This window comes from Periplaneta americana, chromosome 10 (assembly GCF_040183065.1).
Source record: "Periplaneta americana isolate PAMFEO1 chromosome 10, P.americana_PAMFEO1_priV1, whole genome shotgun sequence".
NCBI lineage: Eukaryota > Metazoa > Arthropoda > Insecta > Blattodea > Blattidae > Periplaneta > Periplaneta americana.
In genome coordinates, this window is record NC_091126.1 from 81,995,211 (window position 1) to 82,017,155 (window position 21,945).

At 35.7% G+C, this 21,945-nt stretch overlaps 1 protein-coding gene across 4 annotated transcripts in view; it reads left to right on the plus strand.

Moving 5' to 3' along the window:
• The window catches only part of LOC138707830 (serine-rich adhesin for platelets-like), a 1,123,723-nt gene that overhangs the window by 1,012,443 nt on the left and 89,335 nt on the right, over positions 1 to 21,945 (plus strand). For all 4 annotated transcript variants that reach the window (XM_069837793.1, XM_069837794.1, XM_069837795.1 and 1 more), the window contains one exon: positions 20,919 to 21,069. In XM_069837793.1, coding sequence (XP_069693894.1) covers positions 20,919 to 21,069 — 151 coding nt within the window. The remainder of the gene's footprint in view (positions 1 to 20,918; positions 21,070 to 21,945) is intronic.

The window sequence follows — 21,945 nt, forward strand, 5'->3', positions numbered from 1 at the left end:
ATATCTAGTCTACATAAAGATTCCAAGGAGGTGACCTAATCAGCTGAGAGATTAAAGCGGCCTGTAAACAAGCTCCAATTTGTCCACACTGCTTCCTTGTCTTTCATAACACTGATAGCGGAGACTGCTAGCTTTAAAACTAGGCGCCAATGTGTTCGTACCCTGCTCTTGTCCACCGATCCGGAGTTGCGCGGGTTCTATTATCTGGTGGGTTTTTTCCGAGGTTTCCCCAACCGTAAGGCAAATGTCAGTTAATCTATGGAGAATCCTCGGCCTCATCTCTCCAAATGTCATCTCACTGTCACTAATCTCATCGACGCTAAATAACCTCGTAGTTGTACAGCGTCGTTAAATAACCAAGTTAAAAAAAAGGAAAAGGACTTTTCAGAAAATAGTGCATTTTAGCATCTACGTGCAAGTAACAGAAGATTAGAGCAAAAAATTTCGCTTCAGAAGCACTCAATTCAGGGAGAAAATAGCTAATTATTTTCCAGGTGCCATGACTGTGCAAGAAGAATGTGTGTTCGTTGGAATGCAAGATAATGTTAGATGAAAATCTAAGTTTGAGTAAATGAAAAGAACTGTTTCCAAGACCAAGATATTTACGTCGCGTCTAGGAGCTCTGTCCATTCGAATTTTAATGGGTGCCGGTATTGTATATTGTTTATTGAATAATAATAATAATAATAATAATAATAATAATAATAGTCATACCTAAATTAAATTATTAAACTCGATCACAATTATAACTTAAATTTGACTGCGCCCGTAAGAAATCGTTTAGCCTTTTCTTGAAAGTGGTTATTGTCTGGCAGCCCCTAATCTTCTGAGGTAGAGAATTCCATTCACGGGGGACTGAGACAGTAAAAGAGGATGAATAGTGGAATGTTCTATGGGCAGGAATTGCTAGGATTTGGCTCTCCTGTGACCTGGTGTTTAGATTGTTATTGGAGGATAAGCATTTAAACCGGGAACGTAAGAAGTTACTTCGATTGAGAACGCCTATGTTCTGTTTAAAAAATAAACCTTTCGTCAGAAGTTCAATCGTGATCTAACATAGGTACTGTGAAGATATATTAAAATATCACCAATAAAATTTGCAACTTTGTGTTTCTAAAAGATTTCGGAGGTGACTATTTTTCAGAAGAACAAAAATACATTATAGCGTATAGTGTGTAAGTTAGACATGAGTATATAAGCATCATGATTTACAAAAACATCGTGAGTCTAAAAGGCACATCGAACATCTGAAATTGTTTACTAGTCATTTCCAACTGGCTAACCAGTGACGTCGGAGCGCGTTTTCTCTCTTGGACCAGATCAGATAGAGCACGTGAGGGAGGGTAATTTTGTGTCCCCACTGTATAAACTTCTCTATCCCTTCCACTGCCACTCCCCTTAATTCGCTCTTTCAACTATGCTGACCCCTAAGACCACGAGAGCAGAGACGTGTGACGTCGCAGAACCAACAGTTGGAAATGCCTGGTTTAGTGGTTCAATTTCGTATCAGTCCACTTTTATTATGACTCATGTCTGATGCTGATATGTACGAATGTTCCGTTCCATAAACTTTATAATCCACATTTTAAACACTTCATAGAAAAGCATACGTTTAGAAAATTGCCGACTCCAAGAACCATGCGTACACAATATTGACCCTCGTGTTATGAAATAACTTTAAATTCTATAGGATAAGCAGTTGGTAAGAATAAAAGAGTTAAACCAGTGATAATCATTACGCGGCTTGCGGGCCGCATGCGTCTTTCAAAGACATTTACTGCGGCTCTTGAATTAATATTAGTAGTCTTTTTCTGATATTTTTTATTTCTGTAGTAATGTGCAACCGGAGAATAGTTAATCTGCATCATTACTGAAAAATTGTGGTGCCATATCTTACGTGCTTATTATGTCTTGATATAATACTGGGTTATAAACGTTTTTGTCTTAATAGACATTACCATAGCGTGCATTCAAATTTTGATAAGTATCGAAAACATTTTCAATCAAGGATAGGAAAACTTAAAATGTTAAAAATATCCGTAATGTTGAACAGAAAGTAATGTATCTGCGTATTCCACTCTACAGTATATAAAACGGAATTGGCAACGAAAGCATTGTACCACGTAACAGAAATTAAGCTATTTACAGATGCGCACATTAAGGAGTGTCTTCTAGCTGTGTGTGACTCTTTATTTTGTGAATTTCCAAATGCAAAGCAGATTACAGGTGAAATAAAACAACAAATTAACCAGCGCGTATTAATATGATTTTGCAGAAGAGTAGTAAAATCCCTCTTACAACTTCAAAATACCAGTAATATATACTTTATATTGCAATAATACCGTCAAATGGGCAAACTTGGAACAATGTTTTAACTTGGAACATTATCATAGGGTATTTTCGTTTTCTCACAGTGACACCAAACTGTAATAGAACCGATGTGCTGCACAACAGAGTAACAAGTGAAGATTATGTTGCCACTGTGACAAAACGAAAATACCCTATGATAATGTTCCACGTTAAAATATTGTTCTAAGTTTGCCCATTTGAGGGTAATCATTTATTAGTTAGTTTGTTTGTTTGTATGTATATTTATTTATTTATGTGCTGAACAACAGCCATAGACCAATAAAAGTTCAGCACATTGATACAGTTAATAAAATCAAATGAACAACTATGACATAAATTAAATAATTGAGATAACAACAAAATGAAGAACATAGATTACAATGATTAATTTACAAGAATTAATACTATTATATTTTATGGAAAGGAGTTGATTCTTACAAAAGTATTGCCAATTTGTGTAGAAAGATTATGCAAATAATATTAGCGAAGGCATTGCCATGTTCTAATACTTCCATACATTCAATGAATCGAAATCGCCTACATGTAAGTTAGCATTTTTAATACATCTGGGACCGGCGAGGAAGATTTAGAATTTCTAATATAGAAGAGTTTGTGATGTCTCATGTCCTTCATAGGAATACGAAGGCTGACGCTGTTTAAGAATGATTGACAATCAATGTCACCTTTAAGGACCTTACATAAGGAAAAGTAATCGAGATCATGATGTCTAGCATGGAAGCTTCGACATTTAAAGTGCTCACATTTTTTATCATAGTTATACTCGGAGTTATTAGGCAGAAATCTGTATGAAGATAATGACATAAATTTGCTTTGAATATTTTCCAGTTTTGCCGAATCAGTACTTAATACATAGAGTTCCAAAATATTCAAGTTTCGATCTCATTAATGTAATAATAATAATAATAATAATAATAATAATAATAATACATACATACATACATAGATACATAGATAGATACATACATACATACATACATACATACATACATAGATGTTCTGCCCATGGGAAGGTCTCTTACTGCAAACACAGCATTCTCCAATCTTTCCTATTTTCTGCCTTCCTCTTAACCTTCGCATATGATCCTCATATCTTAATGTCGTCTATCATCTGATATCTTCTTTTGCCCCGAACTCTTCTCCCGTTCACCATTTCTTCCAGTGCATCTTTCAGTAGGCACTTTCTTCTCAGTCAGTGACTCAACAATTTCATTTGTCTCTTTCTGGAGAGTTTCACCATCATTCTTCACTCACTCTTTCCAACACAACGTAATTTCTTATTCTGTCTGTCCACTTCACACGCTCCATTCCTCTCCATATCCACATTTCAAATGCTTCTATTCGTTTCTATTCACTTCGTCGTAATGTCCATGTTTCTGCCCCTTACAATGCCACACTCCACACAAAGCATTTCACTGGTCTGTTCCTTTGTTATTTTTCCAGAGGTGTGCAGAAAATGCTCCTTTTCCTATTAAAAGCTTCCTTTGCCATTGTTATCCTTCTTTTGACTTCCTGGCTGCAGCTCATGTTACTGCTTGTAGTACATCCCAAGTATTTATTATTATTTATTATTTATTTATTATTTATTTGAGGGTGCCGAATTCCAACCACAAGAAGTAGATCTGGAAAAGAAAAGACATTATGAACCCTGCTTTCCTTATCTGGAAGAGAAATACCGCATACCCGTTTGTCGCTGGGAAGTAATTGGCTTGCTCTTTGGTGCAAGGGGCAATATATCAAGATTTTGTATCAATTTCTTTCATCGTTTCCATATCGATATTTTGGAACTTCAAGATATAGCCATTAATGTTTTAAGACATTCCTTGTTAATTGTAAATAACCATCTGTACAGCTCTATATATGAAAAATAAATTATTCATGTCGTGGATAGCTGCCCCCAAAAATAAATTAAATTAAAATAAAATAAAAATAAAATTTAAATTTAAAATAGAATATTGTTGATCTACAATTAATTTAGGTGCTGTTACCGCTCGGTACCCCTTTTTCAAGGGCAGCTATCCTTTTTTGGAGCCTTCTCTCTATTTTTATGCTGAACAACAGCCAGAGGCCAATTATAGTTCAGTACAATACACAATACACAAACAGAAGATACAAAGGTGCAAAAATAAATCAATAATATCTTAAATCAAGAAAAACATACATAAATAAAATTGAGAACAAGAACAGTAAATACTAATAATCAAAACGACACTATACTTTGAAAGGATCTAAATTGTGCCCATCCAAATTGGCATATTTTATGCATCTACAGACTGGAGAAAGTGATTTTGAATTTCTGTTATAAAAATTCTTTGAAATCTTAAACCCTTTGTAGGAATACGAAGGCTGATATTGTTTATGGTAGACTCACAATCAATATCACCCTTGATAACTTTGCAAAAAAATTGATAATCAAGATTTTTACGTCTAGAATAAAGGCTACAACAGTTAAAATATTTACAGACAATCCCATAATTGAAGTCAGAGGAAATGGGTATAAATCGAAAAGCACATAAGGAAATAAATTTTCTTTGAATATTTTCCAATTTCACCGAATCAGTTGAAGTAATGGAATTCCAGGCTATAGATGCATATTCAAGTTTAGATCGAACAAAAGTAAAATATAGAATCAAGAGAGACTCTGGAGTAGAAAAAGAATAAGTTACAGATCTTATTAAACCAAGCATTCTTATTGAATGATTATAAATATATGAGGTGTATAGTTCCAAAACCCGAAATTTGCTTTCTAAGTGGTTTAGAGAAAACGTCAAAAAACTATCTGTAGTATTTCCAGTGTTGAGATGTGCAGGACATTTTTATAATAGTCTTTAATAGTAAAGCTGAGGATAAAATTACATGTTTGAACTAAAAGTATGTATTTTTGTAAGTTATTAGATTATTAAATTTGAACATGTCGTGTTTTGGAACTAACTATTGCAAATGTCGGATTTTGGAACTAACAATAAAACATATGTCGGATTTTGGAACTAATAATAAAATTTATGTCGGATTTTGGAAATTCTAATAACATTATTTCCCATAAATAATCCACATTTTATGTTAAAAAGCTATTAATTTTATTGAATCCATGGAATATAATAAAAATTGTCATTTATTTATATATAGCCTATCATCAGAATATTATATTTAACCTTCATTAAGTGTACATTTTAAATCCTGAAATTCTCTTCTCCCTGTGGTTCACAGATAATCTATCTTCTTCATACTCATCCTCGTTATAAATACGGTCTAGGATATTCTTGCAATATTCCAAAGTTTCCATGTCTCTCCAGTTATCTTAAAAATTTCTTTAAGTAATTTGTTAACATTACTTAGTTCTTCCTTATAGATTATGCATGTGTTTTTGCGCAAGTGTGATTTTCCATCCAGAGCACGTTTCCCCCTTTTTCAAAATACTTTGCACAAATTTACAATTTTTCTATAGTTTTGTTCACCCCTTATCGCAACTCCATTTTTTATTCCTTTATCTTGATTCTTTTACAGAATATCAGTTTGAAATGCCAGCCATTTGTTGGTTTCAAAACAGTTTGTATATTCGTTTTCCAGTCATGAACTGGACAGTCTATACTTAACTTGTTTATGGTGCCATTGTTGTTGAAGATATTGCAGTAATCTTCGGATTTCATAATGTTCATCTTCTTTGCCTCCTTCTCAATTCCATAAAAAAAAATTATCCGTTGGTATGGAGGAAATGGAGTGACTCATTTTACCTAATTGTTCGATGAAGTCTTTCATAGCATATCACTTTATTACACATTTCTTGCTACATGTATCCTCTTTTGTTCTTTTTTTTTTACTGGCAGAAGTCCAATTTTTAAATACCACTTAAATAGAAGTCCCACCTAATTCTTTGACACTTGCAAGATTTTTAAGAAAGTTTGTCGGTAAACTGGTAGAACACGACCTGCTCCCATCCCCCTGATGTCTCACTGTTCTGTTAACAAAATATGTTTTAGGATAATCAGCTGCTGTGTATTCAGTATGAATTCATCTTGAACCAACTTATTAGGAACGCTGTAAAACAGTTTGTAAAAGTGGTTGATATCACGCTGAGTTAGGAAACTTCATTGGTTTATGGGTAAAGTTTTGAGTTCTGAGAGAGTAGCTACCAATAATCAATACAAAAAATTATCAAATACAGGCATGCATTGCACAATCACTGTAAAGACAAACATTACAGTTAGCATAAAACTTAACTTCCTATCCCTTTTCTGTGTTTTGTCTAGTTCTTTGTATCACCGACTCTCTTTCTTCCACGCCCAGGCTCTGAAGGCGAAATTTGTATAGGCCTATGAGATTCTATGGAAATTTTACTTCTATAACAAGCTCACACAACATGTCAACACGTTGTAAAAATCTGCACAGCTCTGAAGTACCAATATAATGAAGCATATTCTTATTCAGCTAAAGTTCCATTGTCGATTTTCCCAGTAAGTTCCGTGCACTGAAGAATTATGATATTCTAAAGAAAACACTAGTGGCATAAAGAAATCACACACTTTCGTTGTCTTGAGCAAAGATGTCGACTTTTGGAACGTTACTGCCGTCATAGTTCACACAATGGAAGTGTAAATGTCGGACTTTGGAATAAACTGCATATGTCGAGTTTTGGAACAATACCTTAACAAAATAAGTCGGGTTTTTGAAAAAACTCCATATTTTAAAGCTTGATTTATGTTAGAAATATCGAGTTTTGGAGGATGAAATAGTGTTTTTCCAATGTATTTCAACACAAAGATATAAGAAATGATCGTAACTCATTTTTCATAAAAATGGCAGATGTCGACTTTTGGAACTATACACCTCATATTAAACATGATCATGAAAATATAATTTAGAATCGAGTAATACACCAAGATCTTTAATAGAATTTTTCCTAATAATACAGACGCTATTAAGAGAATAATTAAATTTTATGGAAGTAGTTTTTCGTGAATACGAACTGACAAAAGTTTTTGTTTCATTAATTTTCATACAATGTTTTTGATTATTATTATATTGATGATGATAATAATTTAATAAATAAAAATTCGCACATTTTTATAAGTTTTAATACTGTGAAATGCATCTTGGCCCTCGGCAAATTACTATTTCTCATTTTTGGTTCGTCTCAAATTTATAGTGAGGATCACTGGATTAAACCTAAACTGAAGAGTGTTCTTGAAAAATAAAATCCCGCATATTCAAGACTCTGTGGAGTGCCGTATGAACTAAATAGTGAACAGCCACAAGATTGTAATTAGAGACCGAATTTTAAAGGGAATCCCTTTTTTATTTCAACACGAAACATGAAATAATTAATTACAATGTTCAAAACTATCTTCCACCGACCAAAGTATGTGGTTTTCACTTTCCTTTTTTTTTACCTTTTAGTCCATATTCCCTTTTTTCCCCTTTTATTTTAAAAAATTCTTATTTTGGTCCTTTTTGACAGAATATCGCAAACATTTAAATAATTTTCCTATATTTTTTTTCGATAGGCTTATAACTTCCTGAGCAAGCGGAAATAAGTATCGTTCTTCTTCTGATACCAGACATTGAAAAACTAATAAAGTGTGCTGATTTAGAGTTCAGGATAAAAAGAAAATTTCCACCTCTGGTTTCAGTTGATGTTGAGCGGTCATTTTCTATTCATAAAGACATTCTGCATTCAAAGAGGCATAATCATATTGAAATGTTGAATGTGATCAAATACAACACTTTCCTTATGTTATGAAGAGATAAATGTAAGATTGTGTGTGCCATGTATATCCATGAATGTGCTGAAATGTGTTTTGGGGAGTAATATAGTCCTTTTTCAAGTCCTTTTTTTGGCTATAACTTCCCTTTTTTGTCCGTCTTTGATGAATAATTTCCCTTTAAAATCCGGTCCCTAATTATAATAAATAAAGAAAACTGTAGCTAGAGTGACTGCATCACCATTTATATGGAGACTTTTGCATCAGCCATTACACTACGCCACTCTACGATTAATATTAACTTATGCGGTACTGCTCAAGTGGAACAATTACAAGGGATATTTCTGGGAAAGTAATATTACCGAATTCAATTGTATACTCCTATTTATTCTTTTACATTATGCAGTGTACTAGCAAATCTAGACGACAAAAAATCAAAATTTATAAGTCAATGTTAACAGAAGAATAATAACGGACCCATTTGGTCTAGAAGCGCGACGTTGAGCTATACAGATCATGGTACGTTATTCTTAGACATATAGGCTATAACTATTTAATGTCTCTCTGTTCCGTTTTTATGAGTCTCGTTGCAAGAAATTGACCGTTTCCTTACAATAAAGCTGCTGTAGCACCGGAAGTAGTTATAGCCTATAAAGAATAATAATATTACCTCTGACTTGCATCTATAGTTCTGTGTCAACGGTCTAGATTTCCGCTCAAGTGGCTCGGGTTCAAGCCCCGTCTAGGTTGTGATGGAATTTGTAGTACACAAAGCAGAAACTGCTAACACTATACACATTAAAAACATATTATCTTCTCACATTCCTTGACGGGAGTATTTTCTGTTTGACATCAAATAGAGGACAAGAATATCTTGAAATCAGCAGAATCTATGGCCGCTCCTATGCGTTTACTTTTAATAAGGCTGGATGGAGTGTTAGACAGGTTAGACTAAACTAATTAGTCCAAAGAAAAGATTACTGAATGCGTGTTTTGTTTATTTAAGTATGTAAACTGATCACTGGTGTTGCTGTCATGAAAAATGGTGACAAAACTAGGAGCCAAAGTGCTATATCGCTATTGTAGGTATAGCTTGCGCAAGGAACGATTACCTAAAAGCAATGGTGGCGTTGCTGTCTGTTTTGACGTGCGTATGTAGGCACGCCAAGGGGGCGAGAGGTACGAGCCGATGGAAGTACTGTCTCTTCCAAGAAGATGAATAGATGAGAACATCGCTGTGGAAATAAAGAACGTAGCAAGAGAAAAATTCGAAGCTAATTAAACGCGCAACTTAGGTTTACGAATGAAATAATGAAACCGTGCGATACAAGACACGTATTCACATGCAATGGAACAAACTAAAGTCGTAATGTAACTATCACAACGCAAGACTGATTCTATCGATGTAATTTATCTTCCGACTGTACTCTTGAATATCATTCAAGCTATCTAGTGACCTTTCCTGTTGCCCGCTCTTCCTTATCGTATTGCTTGATTCTCATTCCTTCCGCCGGTACTCCCTGCTTGCGAGACCTATAACTCGATATTTTTCCTACTTGGAGTTGTCTGCTTCAGTAGATTATTTAAGACATACATGGGCACAATTTTCGATTACGTGAGGCACTCTATTTGAAATAGTTTGTTTACTAGGAGAGGGGACTGCAGAGTAGGATGGGAAATATAAACTGCTGTGACCTGCGTCACCTTCTCGTAATCGCTAAGACGGTCAGTGGCGAATTATTACGAAACCGCCTGGTTAACGTGAGAGACTCGAAAACTTTTATTCAATTTGGCAAATTAATTCGGCAGCTTTAATCATAAACTTCTATACTATTTCTCCATAATTGAAATGATTTAAATCACAGGTGAGAAAGTGCGTAACTAGCCAATAATATCTCATCACGTTGTCTACGTTTATTTTCTTGAATATTCTGGCGTTTCTCAAGATTACTTAATAGATTAGCACGTTCTCGACCTAAAATAATTTCAGAAAATCATACTTCGTTTTCTACGCATATTTGATAATTTTTTTATAAATTTCTTTTGGAAATAATACAGTACGTACAAACAACATTTAAATCCTCGTACCTTTTAATGCAGCGTGTTTAAGGTATAATGTCGTATTTAGTAGGCCTATACTATGCAAATGTTAAGATCATAAATTTTCTTCGGAATAGTACGAAAAATAACATTTAATTTGTCTTACCTTCTAATTCAGCATGTTCTTTATGACATAAGGAGTAATGTCGTTGTATATTAAATTTATTAATGCCGAATAGGATTTTCGAGCATAACAAACATCGTATGTTCTCCCCTTCTAAACAGCAAAAAAACTCTTCCTCCCATTTCTCGTGAAATAATAGTTTGCTAACGCGTACACACTGCTTTGATAATGCCATTATGCCACCACTGATATTGCTTATGAAACTGATATAGAACCTGCCCACGCCTAGGAGCTACGTGAGGGATGAACGGGGACTGTGAAGATGATGTCATTCAGAGCGATAAGCTTTGTGAAGGTCAGTGAGCCACAAATTCTCAAGTGAGGCACGATGCCCAGCTTTGATTTAAGCCTTAAGCAGTAAGCTTAGACATCCATTATTGTTAGTCGGTCTAGTTGGCGGAGTTGGTATAGTGCTGGCCTTCTATGCCCGAGGTTGCGGGTTCGATCCCGGGCCAGGTCGATGGCATTTAAGTGTGCTAAAATTCGACAGGCTCATGTCAGTAGATTTATTGGCATGTAAAAAAACTCATGTGGGACAAAATTCCGGCCACCGGCGACGCTGATATAACCTCGGCAGTTGCGAGCGTCGTTAAATAAAACATAACATTTAACATCTCCATTATTATTTCTTAAACTAACGTAAATTCGTTTTTAAAAACTCCACTGCACAGTATTTATACAGGGAATGAAACACTGAATGCATAAAAACTTACAATGGAAGAAGGCAAAGATTGAATGCACAAAAAATACATACAATATTTCCTAATTACCTCAAAACATTAGATTTACAATTATCTATTTACAGTACTAGATCACAATTTAGTAGTGAGTTTGACGTACCAGGTCCGCAAAACCTAGTTCTACACAGATCTGTATTTCTAACTTTATCCGCTTGGGCGTGTGTTCGATACTCGCTTAGGCTGTTGTATTTTTCCTGACGGTCTCTTCAAATGTAAGGCGAATGTCAGGTAATTTATGTCGAATTTTTGGCTTCACCTCGCCAAATACCATATTGTTATCACCAATTCCATCTACGCTAAATAACCTAGTGGTTGATGCAGCGTCATTAAGAAACAAAAAAATGTTTTATGTAACAGTTGGTTTCATCGGCCGGCCGCGGACCATTTCGACAGCAGTATGATCAGGGTTGTCAATCGAAATTCTGGTATTACGGTAGATGGGAGTCTTGAAGAAGTTTTCCTACACATTTCAAGCTGACCACTTTTTTGCATATATGTTTCTTATGAAAATACTATATTTCCTTCACCACATATTACTGCACAACATAATAATATAAACTACCGTTCACACCTGCGGAGTAACGGTTAGAGCGTCTAGCCGCGAAACCAGGTGGCCCAGGTTCGATTCCCGGTCGGGACAAATTACCTGGTTGAGGTTTTTGCGGGGTTTTCCCTCAACCCAATATGAGCAAATGCTGGGTAACTTTCGGTGCTGGACCCCGCACTCATTTCACCGGCATTATCACCTTCATCTCATTCAGACGCTAAATAACCAAAGATGTTGATAAAACGTCGTAAAATAACCTACTAAAATATATAAACTCGCTTTATCACGTACCTTGTTTAAAATTTGCTTGGAGGATTTAGTGGAGAACAGTTTTCAGAATAAGGGAAGGGTGATAGTAGGAGAAAGAAGAGTAAAGTGTATAAGACTTGCTGTATCTCTGATTGAGATTCTGGCTGATATGTAAAGACCCAGAAATAAAATTTGGCCCACCTGAATTTTCCACTCAGCATGTGCAGTATGTTATAACTGGAACTTGGAAAATTCAGGTGGCCCAAATTTTATTTCTGGGTCTATATTTCCATTATCAGGCAGTACGTCTCACTTGACGACATGTGTCAGAGGAAGAACAATTGATTACCTTCGCAGAATAATTTTGCGTAATCTATTTTAACGAATGTGAGTTAAAGGCAAAATATTTTTGCATATTCCATTCCTGTTATTCCTGTAGTGGCAGAATATCGAATTATTAATGGGGGATGTTATAAGACCTTGAAATTGGCAGTCCCTAAAATAATGTTGCATATGATAAGAAACATGTCGGGCGTAAGCAGCATTTCTTTATCGTACATCTCATTAAATCATTTTAATAAAGGAAGACGTAGGGCGGTAAACATACAGAAGTGGAGGAATATGAAAAACAAAATGTTGAGAAACAGCAGGGAGGAATATAAAACACGAGAGAACATTATTGTACCTGGGAGGAAGCCTCCAAATGAAGTAAGTGTATAAAACTTTGCATATCCAACATGATACTTATGTGTAATTTTGTGTCCTGTGGACTTGTTATTATTATCTTTTATAACTTTAAATACGTAACGTATCAATTTCTTCTGGCATTGTGAGGTGTTTTTTTAGAAATAAGCGTATAATTTTGTAAATCACGTCCATTTATAATATTTTACTCTACTGATTACCAGAACTCACTTTGATATATACAGATGTGGATTGATTACTTCACAACTTCTATGTTTTTAGGAACTTACTTGCATTTACAGGCAAAATGATTGTCATAGAGTTTCCCTAAATGGACGTCTGCATCTATTTGCTGAGTTTTACAAAATGAACTACAACAACCAAAGTAAATATCTGTCAGAAAATATGGAGATTATTGAGCCTGTATGTCACCATGTTGAAGAGAATATATCCAAAAAATGTTGCACATTTCGCTATTGCCATCTTGAACAAAGTAAGTGATTATTATTGGTGTGTCAAAAGACATTCTGCGTCTCTTTTCAAATATGACGTCGACGAGATGGTATAACACTGCATTCAAAGATAGCCATGTACTCATGACAAGAGGCCTCGAAAAATGAGTGATGGTATTAAAAACAGCATCCATGAACATATACAGGGACATCATTTTATTTCTACTAACATTTCTTGTATTAACCTGGCTATACCTTTGGATTAACGGTTGAGAAACGGAAACACCGCTTGCTACCCACTTCCACGACTGGAGTTCGATGATACTGGTGTAAAATACAAACAAATCACTTTACTAGGTACAGGAAGGAAGAAAAGTAGTTCATCCATTTACGTAAACTAGGAAATATCGCGATTTTGAGTTTGATAATTTTTATTAGGTTTTTGTTTAATCAAAATACAGTACTGTATTAAGAGTAAGTGTTTTACTCACAAACTGAGTTATTCATTCGGACGTATTCATTATGCAGTGTATATTATACTGTCTACAGCACATTAGCGTACAATATAGTGAATGAAGTTAAATTGAAAAATAATCATAATATGGATATTTAAACACATTTTTGAAAATGGTGGCTGTTCATTTCGATACAGGCATATTATCCATATTATCGCACTATAGACTATTGTACCTAATTCCAATTATCAATTTCGTCCTTCGTACTAGTGACTCATGTTGAAATAATTCTGTACCTACTCTATAAAAGAGTACGTATCTTACGTACTGTGAATTCAATCTTCACTTCTGCCCGATCCGAAAAGATAAATTACTCAGACATGCTATCTACTGTCCGTCCAAGTGGTTTTGTCGCAGGGTCGTAGAAAGGGGAGAAATCACGTGACAGTTAATTACTTAACGAGGACCTTATATTTAAGTTACTTTAAACAGTTGTATAATATTACCAATTCCTAACAGAAATTAATGTTTTCAGGAAAGAGCTAAGACAGCCCAGCCACTAGCCTTTACAGAGGAGCGAGCAGAAGCGGGCGTGGGAAACTGGGATGTGACGTAGGCAAACTGACGACAGTACCTGTGCGAAAATATGATTCAATATTGAAAGCTCTTTCGTCACTGGAAAACGCGAACATATTTCTGGAACGTACTATACTCACTACCTCAGTACTGTTTACTATGAACATAAGGCGACTTTGACTGCATACGCGGCGTTTGTTCTGCGTGGAGGACGGTTGGAAGTTTACTAGTAGAGGGGATTGGAGTGAAGTACATTCAAACACTCAGGTACAATAAAAATTGAATTAAAAATAACATGATGTCTCTGTACAATGTTTTCTAAAGCAACGAAGTCGTCATAATCGTCACTGAAATTCAAAAGAATGTTAACATCCTGACTTAAACATTGCTAGAATGAATGCAATGTACCTTGATCAGCATCCTGAGTCGCCAGTGAAACTTCTTTATTACCGATACATCTTCAATACCGATTTTAAATTAAGATTTGGTATTTCAACTTAAGATTCTTGCTCCAAATGTGACAAATTTTATATACAGTTAATATCTGCAGAAAACCGAGCAGAAGAAAAACGCATAAGTGTGGACAGTGAGTTACATCACAGGCGATCCGAAAAAAAACATATGAAGTATTACACCAAGTCATATCTATTGGTAAGGAAATTCCTTCTGCCATTGTACTTTGTGTAGATTTACAGCAGGCTCTAGGGATCTGCACAATGAACCTCTGGCACGAGAGAACTGCCGAAAGGGAAAGGGGTTCGACAGAAATAGTTTCGTGTTTGTTCCGCTATATATAAGAACATTGCCAAACTTCGGTTGCTTTTGAGGACAGGAAACTCATAATCTGGTGCGACCGTTGTGTTGGGACAAAACAACAACCGGCGAATGGTAGTATTCCTCAAGCACTTAACAGGACTGAAATATGTCAGAGGAATGAATCAGAAATTCCTCTGCAGTGGCCATGGTTTCCCGCCATGGGAAGGAATTTCGCATTGACTAAAAGAGATTATGCCCTGTATATATTGCTGAACATTAGATACATGTCATCGAGTCAGCTCGCCCAATTAAGCCATTTGTTATTAAAGAAATAGAATGAGCACATTTTCTAAATTTTTCGGTTCAGGAGCAAAATCTGAAAAAAAAAAAAAAAAAAAAAAAATGCAGATTGCAAAAATACATCAGGAATGTGGCTCCAGATACTTTCAGACGATCCTGTTATCCTTCGATTAAGAAAGGAACACAACGAACTGGAGCAATGGAGTGTCTGACACAGCTAAACGTAAAAGGGACAAAGGTAATACAGTACAGAGTCACGTTTAGGCACAGTGAAAACGTAAAGAAAGTGCAGGTAACGCGTGAAGGGGGAGGACGAGCCGTAAGATAAACACGAGGGATGCATAAGGCTTTAGTTACAACATTTATTGCGGAGCATTAATTGAAATTATATTTTCCAAACACACAAAACAAAAGAATACAAATTGCATAACGTTATCATATACACATTTTTAACAAACAAGCAATTGTAACGTTGAAATAATTCAATATAACAAATCAAATTTTCTACTTATATGATGTTGCTTTCAAGCCACATTTTTTACGGTCATGAATTTCATTCTCTGTATGACTAACATAATATCACCGTCTTCTGTGGCCGAATTAACAAAACTTCAGTATATTGGTCTGAAGTGGTCAGGTACAGTGCCTGAATAAATTGAACTTTGAGAAGAGATAAATACGTTTAGGAAATAGTGTTGTCATTTTAGACCAATATATTGTAGTTTTGTTAATTCGGCCACAGAAGACGGCGATATTATGTTAGTCACACAGAGAATGAAATTTATGACCGTAAAAAAATGCTGCTTGAAAGCAACATCATATAAGTAGCAAATTTGATTTGTTATATTGAATTATTTCAACGTTACGATTGATTGTTTGTTAAAGTGTGTATTTGATAAAGTTATGAAATTTGTGTTATTTTGTTTTGTGTGTTTTTGGAAAATATAATTTTAATTAATGCTCCGCCATAAATGTTGTAACTAAAACCTTGTGCATCCTTTGTATTTATCGTACGGCTCGTCCTCCCCTCACACGTTACCTGCACTTTGTTTACTTTTTCACTGTGCCTAAACCAGACTCTCTACTGTACTATGAACCACTCCAAATCATTCCAGCCAAGCAACTCCATCCAGCATAAGAAGATATTCTTTTAATCACTATAGAGAAGAAGGCTGATCTGATGACCATGTGTGACTATTTGGAACCTCATTATAGAGAATTCTACCAGACCTTAAATGTATAAGAACATTGAGGTTTGTAATGTGCCTGCTGGGACAGAAAGTGTTTATTCGTTATTTTAATTTCAGTGAAGATAGTACATTTGAATTATTTTTCGATGTAATTTAGGCAAAACGAAAGTGTTTGCAATGCTATTCTACATTACTTAATACTGAATATTAATAATATGTTTCTATCGTTCAGGTATACTGTGTCACAGTACTGATATTCTAGTACACTTGAAACACTGGAATTGGATATACAACATTCTTATCTTTTTGAAGTGTAATATAGGTATAGAGTGATGAATTATTGTCACCTGTTGATTTGCTATATTACTAAATCAGTAATAATTAAATAACCTGAAATTATTTTGCTGCATATTTGTGGGTATATACTGAATTATATTATTTTTACTGTCTCCTTTAAAGTAGCTCAAGCGGATTGTGCAACATTATTTTGGGGAGGTAATCAATTGTTTTTATATATCTGAAGTCTGATTAGTGTAATACGTAACTAGTCAGCGATGTGTGCAATGGAGGAGGGAAAGGAACTGGTCACCCTACTCCATTTGATCTTCTAAGTTGCCTCATGAGTGATGCCTTGTTGGTGTCACTTGTGGGGTCCAGATCTGTCTTCGGACAGTTGACTAAACAACAACAACCAGATTTGCTTGTATAACGCTGTTAGCAGAAGAAGAGACGATACTAAGAGATTATACACCAAATGCAGCTGTGAGCAGTAGCCTATGGGATGAAGATAAATGCAAACAAGACGAAGACCATGGCTATCGGAAGAAAAATGAAGAATGTAAACTTACGAATTCGAAAAGAGACAGTGGAACAAGTGAACAGCTTCAAATACTTGGGGTGTAATATAAGTATTAACATAAGCTGCTGCCAGGAAGTCAAAAGGAGGATAGCAATGACAAAGGAACGTTTTAATAGGAAAAGGAGCATCTTCTGTTGAGCTCCGGAAAAGAACTAAGAGACTAATAAAGTGCTTTGTGTAGGGTGTGTCATTTTATGGGGCACAAACATGGACATTATGACGAAGTGAAGAGAAAATACTAGAAGCAATTATTGAAAGTGGATGTGGAGAATAGCGGCGCGTGTGAAATGGACATGCTAGTACATGATTAGAAATGAAGCTGTGCTGGAAAGAATGGGTGTAAAAGCAATAATGCCTGAACTGATGAGGAAAAGAAAAAGGAATTGGCTGGACTATTGGCTAAGAAGAAACTGCCTACTGAAGGATGCACTAGGAGGAATGGTGAACGGAAGAAAATTTTCTGGCAGAAGAAGATATCAGATGATAGACAACAGTATATGGAGACTAAAATAAAATAAAAAAAGTAAGAAATACTGGGGAATGTTGGGTTTTCAGAGGCAGAGCTATGCTATGAATGAATCAATGAATAAAAAAGAAATGGAGATAAATCTTTACTCGCAATGTAAAATGTAGAAATAAGCCAGACACAGGCAATATTCGTCTGTTCGGCGAAACCTTAATAAGGATATTATCTAATCAAAGTTTTTGATCGGCAATTCTCCTAAGATGCTTCTAAAGCCTATGCCAGTGGCGGAAAGTTCCATAAGAGGAGCGCATGTGCGCATCTGTTTCTTTTATTACCTTAGTCCTAAGACTATAGATACTACAGTATTTACCGAATTCCATGCAAGGAATTAAAATCTAAACCTAAACTACTCATCGTGGTCACGTTCTGATGGGTGGTAAACGGTGGGTCTCGAAAAGGAAGAGAGAGATACGAAGTTTATCTACTTTCAAAATTGAGATTTTGACGTTGATAAAATTACTGACTGAGTTCTTAAATCAAGCGATAAAATTTCAAAACATGACATATATAACCGAGTTAAATTTCAGGTCATAAGTGTATACGTACAGTATCATTTTAGGCCGACGATTAGCCATACAAGTAATCTAAATCTAGTTTAATATAAGTTATTTATTTATTTATTTATTTATTTAATATGGCGTAGTTAAGACCATCAGCCTTCCCTACCACACCACCAGAAATGTATGTAAATAACGATATGTAAAATCGCTATTACGCATTCTAGTGTCATTTGTGTATAATTGACCAAAGGCGTTCTCTCATGAGTTAAATCTAGCCAACATAAACACAAGCAAGTCGAAAATTTATGACACGGAATATTTAATAACGCCCATTTTTTAATTCCGTATCTGTACGAATTAATTTAAATTAGTTACTGAAACTTATATTTTATTACATTTCTTATTTCCTATATTTTTGTAATTAGCTTATAAACTTATGGCACTATGTGGAAACATTTTTGTGCTTCAGAATTACCAATGCTTCATTATTCTTTTCGTCCCATTTCTAATCATTATACATGCAGTCCCGGAAATAAATTATAGTATTTGTAATAAAAAACGTGGTAGTGTGGTCATATATGAAGGCTTCAGAACCATAGTGGGCCAAGCGCCATTTACTAAAACCGTAGAAAACAAGGCTTAAAATGAAGTTATTAACATAATTCAATGGAAACATATAGCAAGTAATACAATGTATACACATTCAAACAAAATTATATGTCAATCTTCATTAAACTATGGTATTCACTTAACTTTAACCCTTCTTTCTCCGTTTTTAATAAATGGCACTTGGCCCACTATGGCTCTGCACCCTTCATATACACGTAGCCTATTTAAATGTTACTCTACTGAATTTCTGAGTTAGTTACAAGCAATGGATGGAGAAGAAATTATATCACTGCCTCCTTGATACAAAATATACGGTGACTAAATAGATATTTGATTACAAGAGAATGAATCTAGTAGGATGTGATCGGAAACGAGAACTGTAAAGTTAAAAGTTCTCCAACATTGACATTCTTTCCCGGGCTCAGGTAAGCTTCTCGTTAATTGTGAATGCTCACATTTAAATAATATGTATTTTAATAATTGTTTTCCTTTCGTTCTCGTTTCCGTTCCCAGTTTATTGTGGATCAGCCTTTACAGCATGTACGTCGTTCTGGCCACTAATTGTATTCTTGTGCCATAACTTCAGAAATCTCCAGTTTATGGTTACGTGGATGCTGCTTCGGTTTCTCAAAAAAGCGGTCCGAGGTTTGTTTCCTGGTGTGAGTAATGGGAGAAATTTTTCTTCCGTCCACGAGACTGTTTTGTTCTTTATCTTGTGAATGTCTGTGATGTCTCTGGTCCTACTTCATGTTGAACCCATAACCCGGGAGGCACGAGTTTGTGTAATGTCTAGTAGAGATGAACAACGATCGAGAAAACGAGTCTAACAGCGCCCGCAAAGCCGAAAACCCGCATGACAATGTTGTATTACGTCGCGTCCTTGACGTAAAGACTGGTTGTGAGACTTCCTAGACTCGATATTGATCATTTCCCGAAATCCCGAAGTCAGCAGTTGTTTATACCTGACTGAACTTTTATCTACTTTGGCAACTGTTATATATGTATAAACAATCAAGTAGCCTATTTGAAACATCTCTACCTTTCAGTGTATAATAATCCGTTCCCCAGTCTTTATTTAATTACTAAGCCCTTATTAAAAGGCTAGGAATTTTCTTTTCATATGTTTAAGATCAAGTGTGTAATCTCAAGTAAAATGATATTAATGTCATGTTTATGTGTCTTAGAAATGCAAATTTATTTGAGAATTGTTTTTTCATTTATTTATATAGCTAACCATAGGTAATATCATATAATAGAACCAGAACATTTTGATAACTAAGATACTGTTCTGTTTTTTTGTCTCATTTAAACATTTATGTTATTTATTTCAATGATGTATGTTATTCAAAGTTACGAAATCTTTCCGCGCCGACTAAATGCTATTTCGAGAATGACGAACGAGACTCGAAGCGCAGCGAGAATGGCGAGCCGAGACTCGAAAGACAAATGCAGCGAAAGCAGCGAGCGAGAGAGGCAATTAGTTTTGTTCATCTCTGCTGTCTAGTATGCGATAAAATGAATGTTATTGACCTATTCGCTGTAGTGTATAAGTGTGATATAAAGGGAGCTTGACCATGGTAAGAAAAAGATAGTTGAGAAGTTAGAGCTCAAAACTTTATGCTTTCATGTCTTTGAACTTGGGGTTCTCTAAGCAGGTGTCGAACGTTTAGAGTGGTCTGAAATTCATTATAACTTTTTGCTTGTTCTTTAAACATGACCTAGAAATGTGTAGCTTTCGAGTGCTTTATTCTTAGTGGAGCAATTAAAACTCGCCCCATCCCCGGACAGTTTATTAAAAAAGTAGTGCGTCAATAGATGAACCCTGGACTTTGTGAAGTTTCCCGGGTGTTGAATGGATCCCTTAGATGCTTAAATCATCCACACTTTCGTTTCTTTTTTAGATATTTCAGAGCATCGTAACAACAATGAAAAAAATCGCTTTGAAGTTAATAATAATAATAATAATAATAATAATAATAATAATAATAATAATAATAATGGCCAACGCCTACAAGCCGATTGCTGGTTTTACGTTCACATCAATCAACAGAGGTGAACGATCATTCAACCAGAACGGAGGTAGCGTGTGGTTAGTACAATGAGCCCCTCATCCGTTTCTCTGTAGTTAATAGAGGCATTGAAAATATACGGAATTCTGACATTTCACTGATTTCTTTTGTTTCAGTGTCCAGGGACAGGCTTCGGCCACAGTGTTCTTCCAGCGGACGTATTCTGTGGAGGAGCAAGACTTGGCCCACACAGTTGAGGACTTCAGCAACCGTAGCTTGGAAGATGATGAAACCTCATCTGTGACCATCGAGGAGTTGCCCATAGAAGTGAGTAAATTCAAGAATAATATTGTTGTGTGGTTTTGTGAATGAAGAAGAAAATGCAAGTTGTGAAATATGAGGGATACTTTGGACCGAATACACGCGGTTCGCTCAGCAGGTCCTTAATAGTTGTGAACAGAAATGAGGCGTTCCGCAAGAGAAGGGCGAGCCCGCCAACGGTCGATTTTTTTTTTTTTTACTCCTCCGAATATTTAAGACACATATCTGCAACTTAGGGGAGAGTTGGGTAGTATCGGACATCGGGTAATATCGGACAGTGCGTTTCTTTCATCTACCACCAGATGATAGTACCTGAATGACATGGTTACGTTTCTGTGATCTCGCATACAGAAACGTAACCATGTCATTCAGGTACTACCATCTGGTGGTAGATGAAAGAAACGCACTGTCCGATATTACCCGATGTCCGATACTACCCAACTCTCCCCTAAGCCTGGCAGACGTTGGCGGGCTCTCCCTTCCTACATCGAAATTATCATTGTTTTTAAGGTTGGAGAAACTGCGTAGTCCGTGACAGGTTCATAATATTCATATTACTCCGCACGAGAAGGGCGAATACGCCACTCCGCCTGAAGGCGCGCGCCATTCATTGTCTCAGTGTTGTAACCATACAGACGAATACAACCGTAGTGAGGAATTACGTGTGCTTATGGACATTGTAATAGCTAAGTATGAGTAATAGTGACAGTGATAATCAACCAGGCATATCTGGTTATTGTAGAAAACGTCAGAGGCATGTCGAAAAGTGGATAAACGTACAAGCAAAGATTAAAAGGAACAAAGGTGATTCGTACATTAGTACGAAAACATCTCGACATGTGCAAGCTCGCGGTATAGGCCCGCCATGTACTTGTGGGTGCT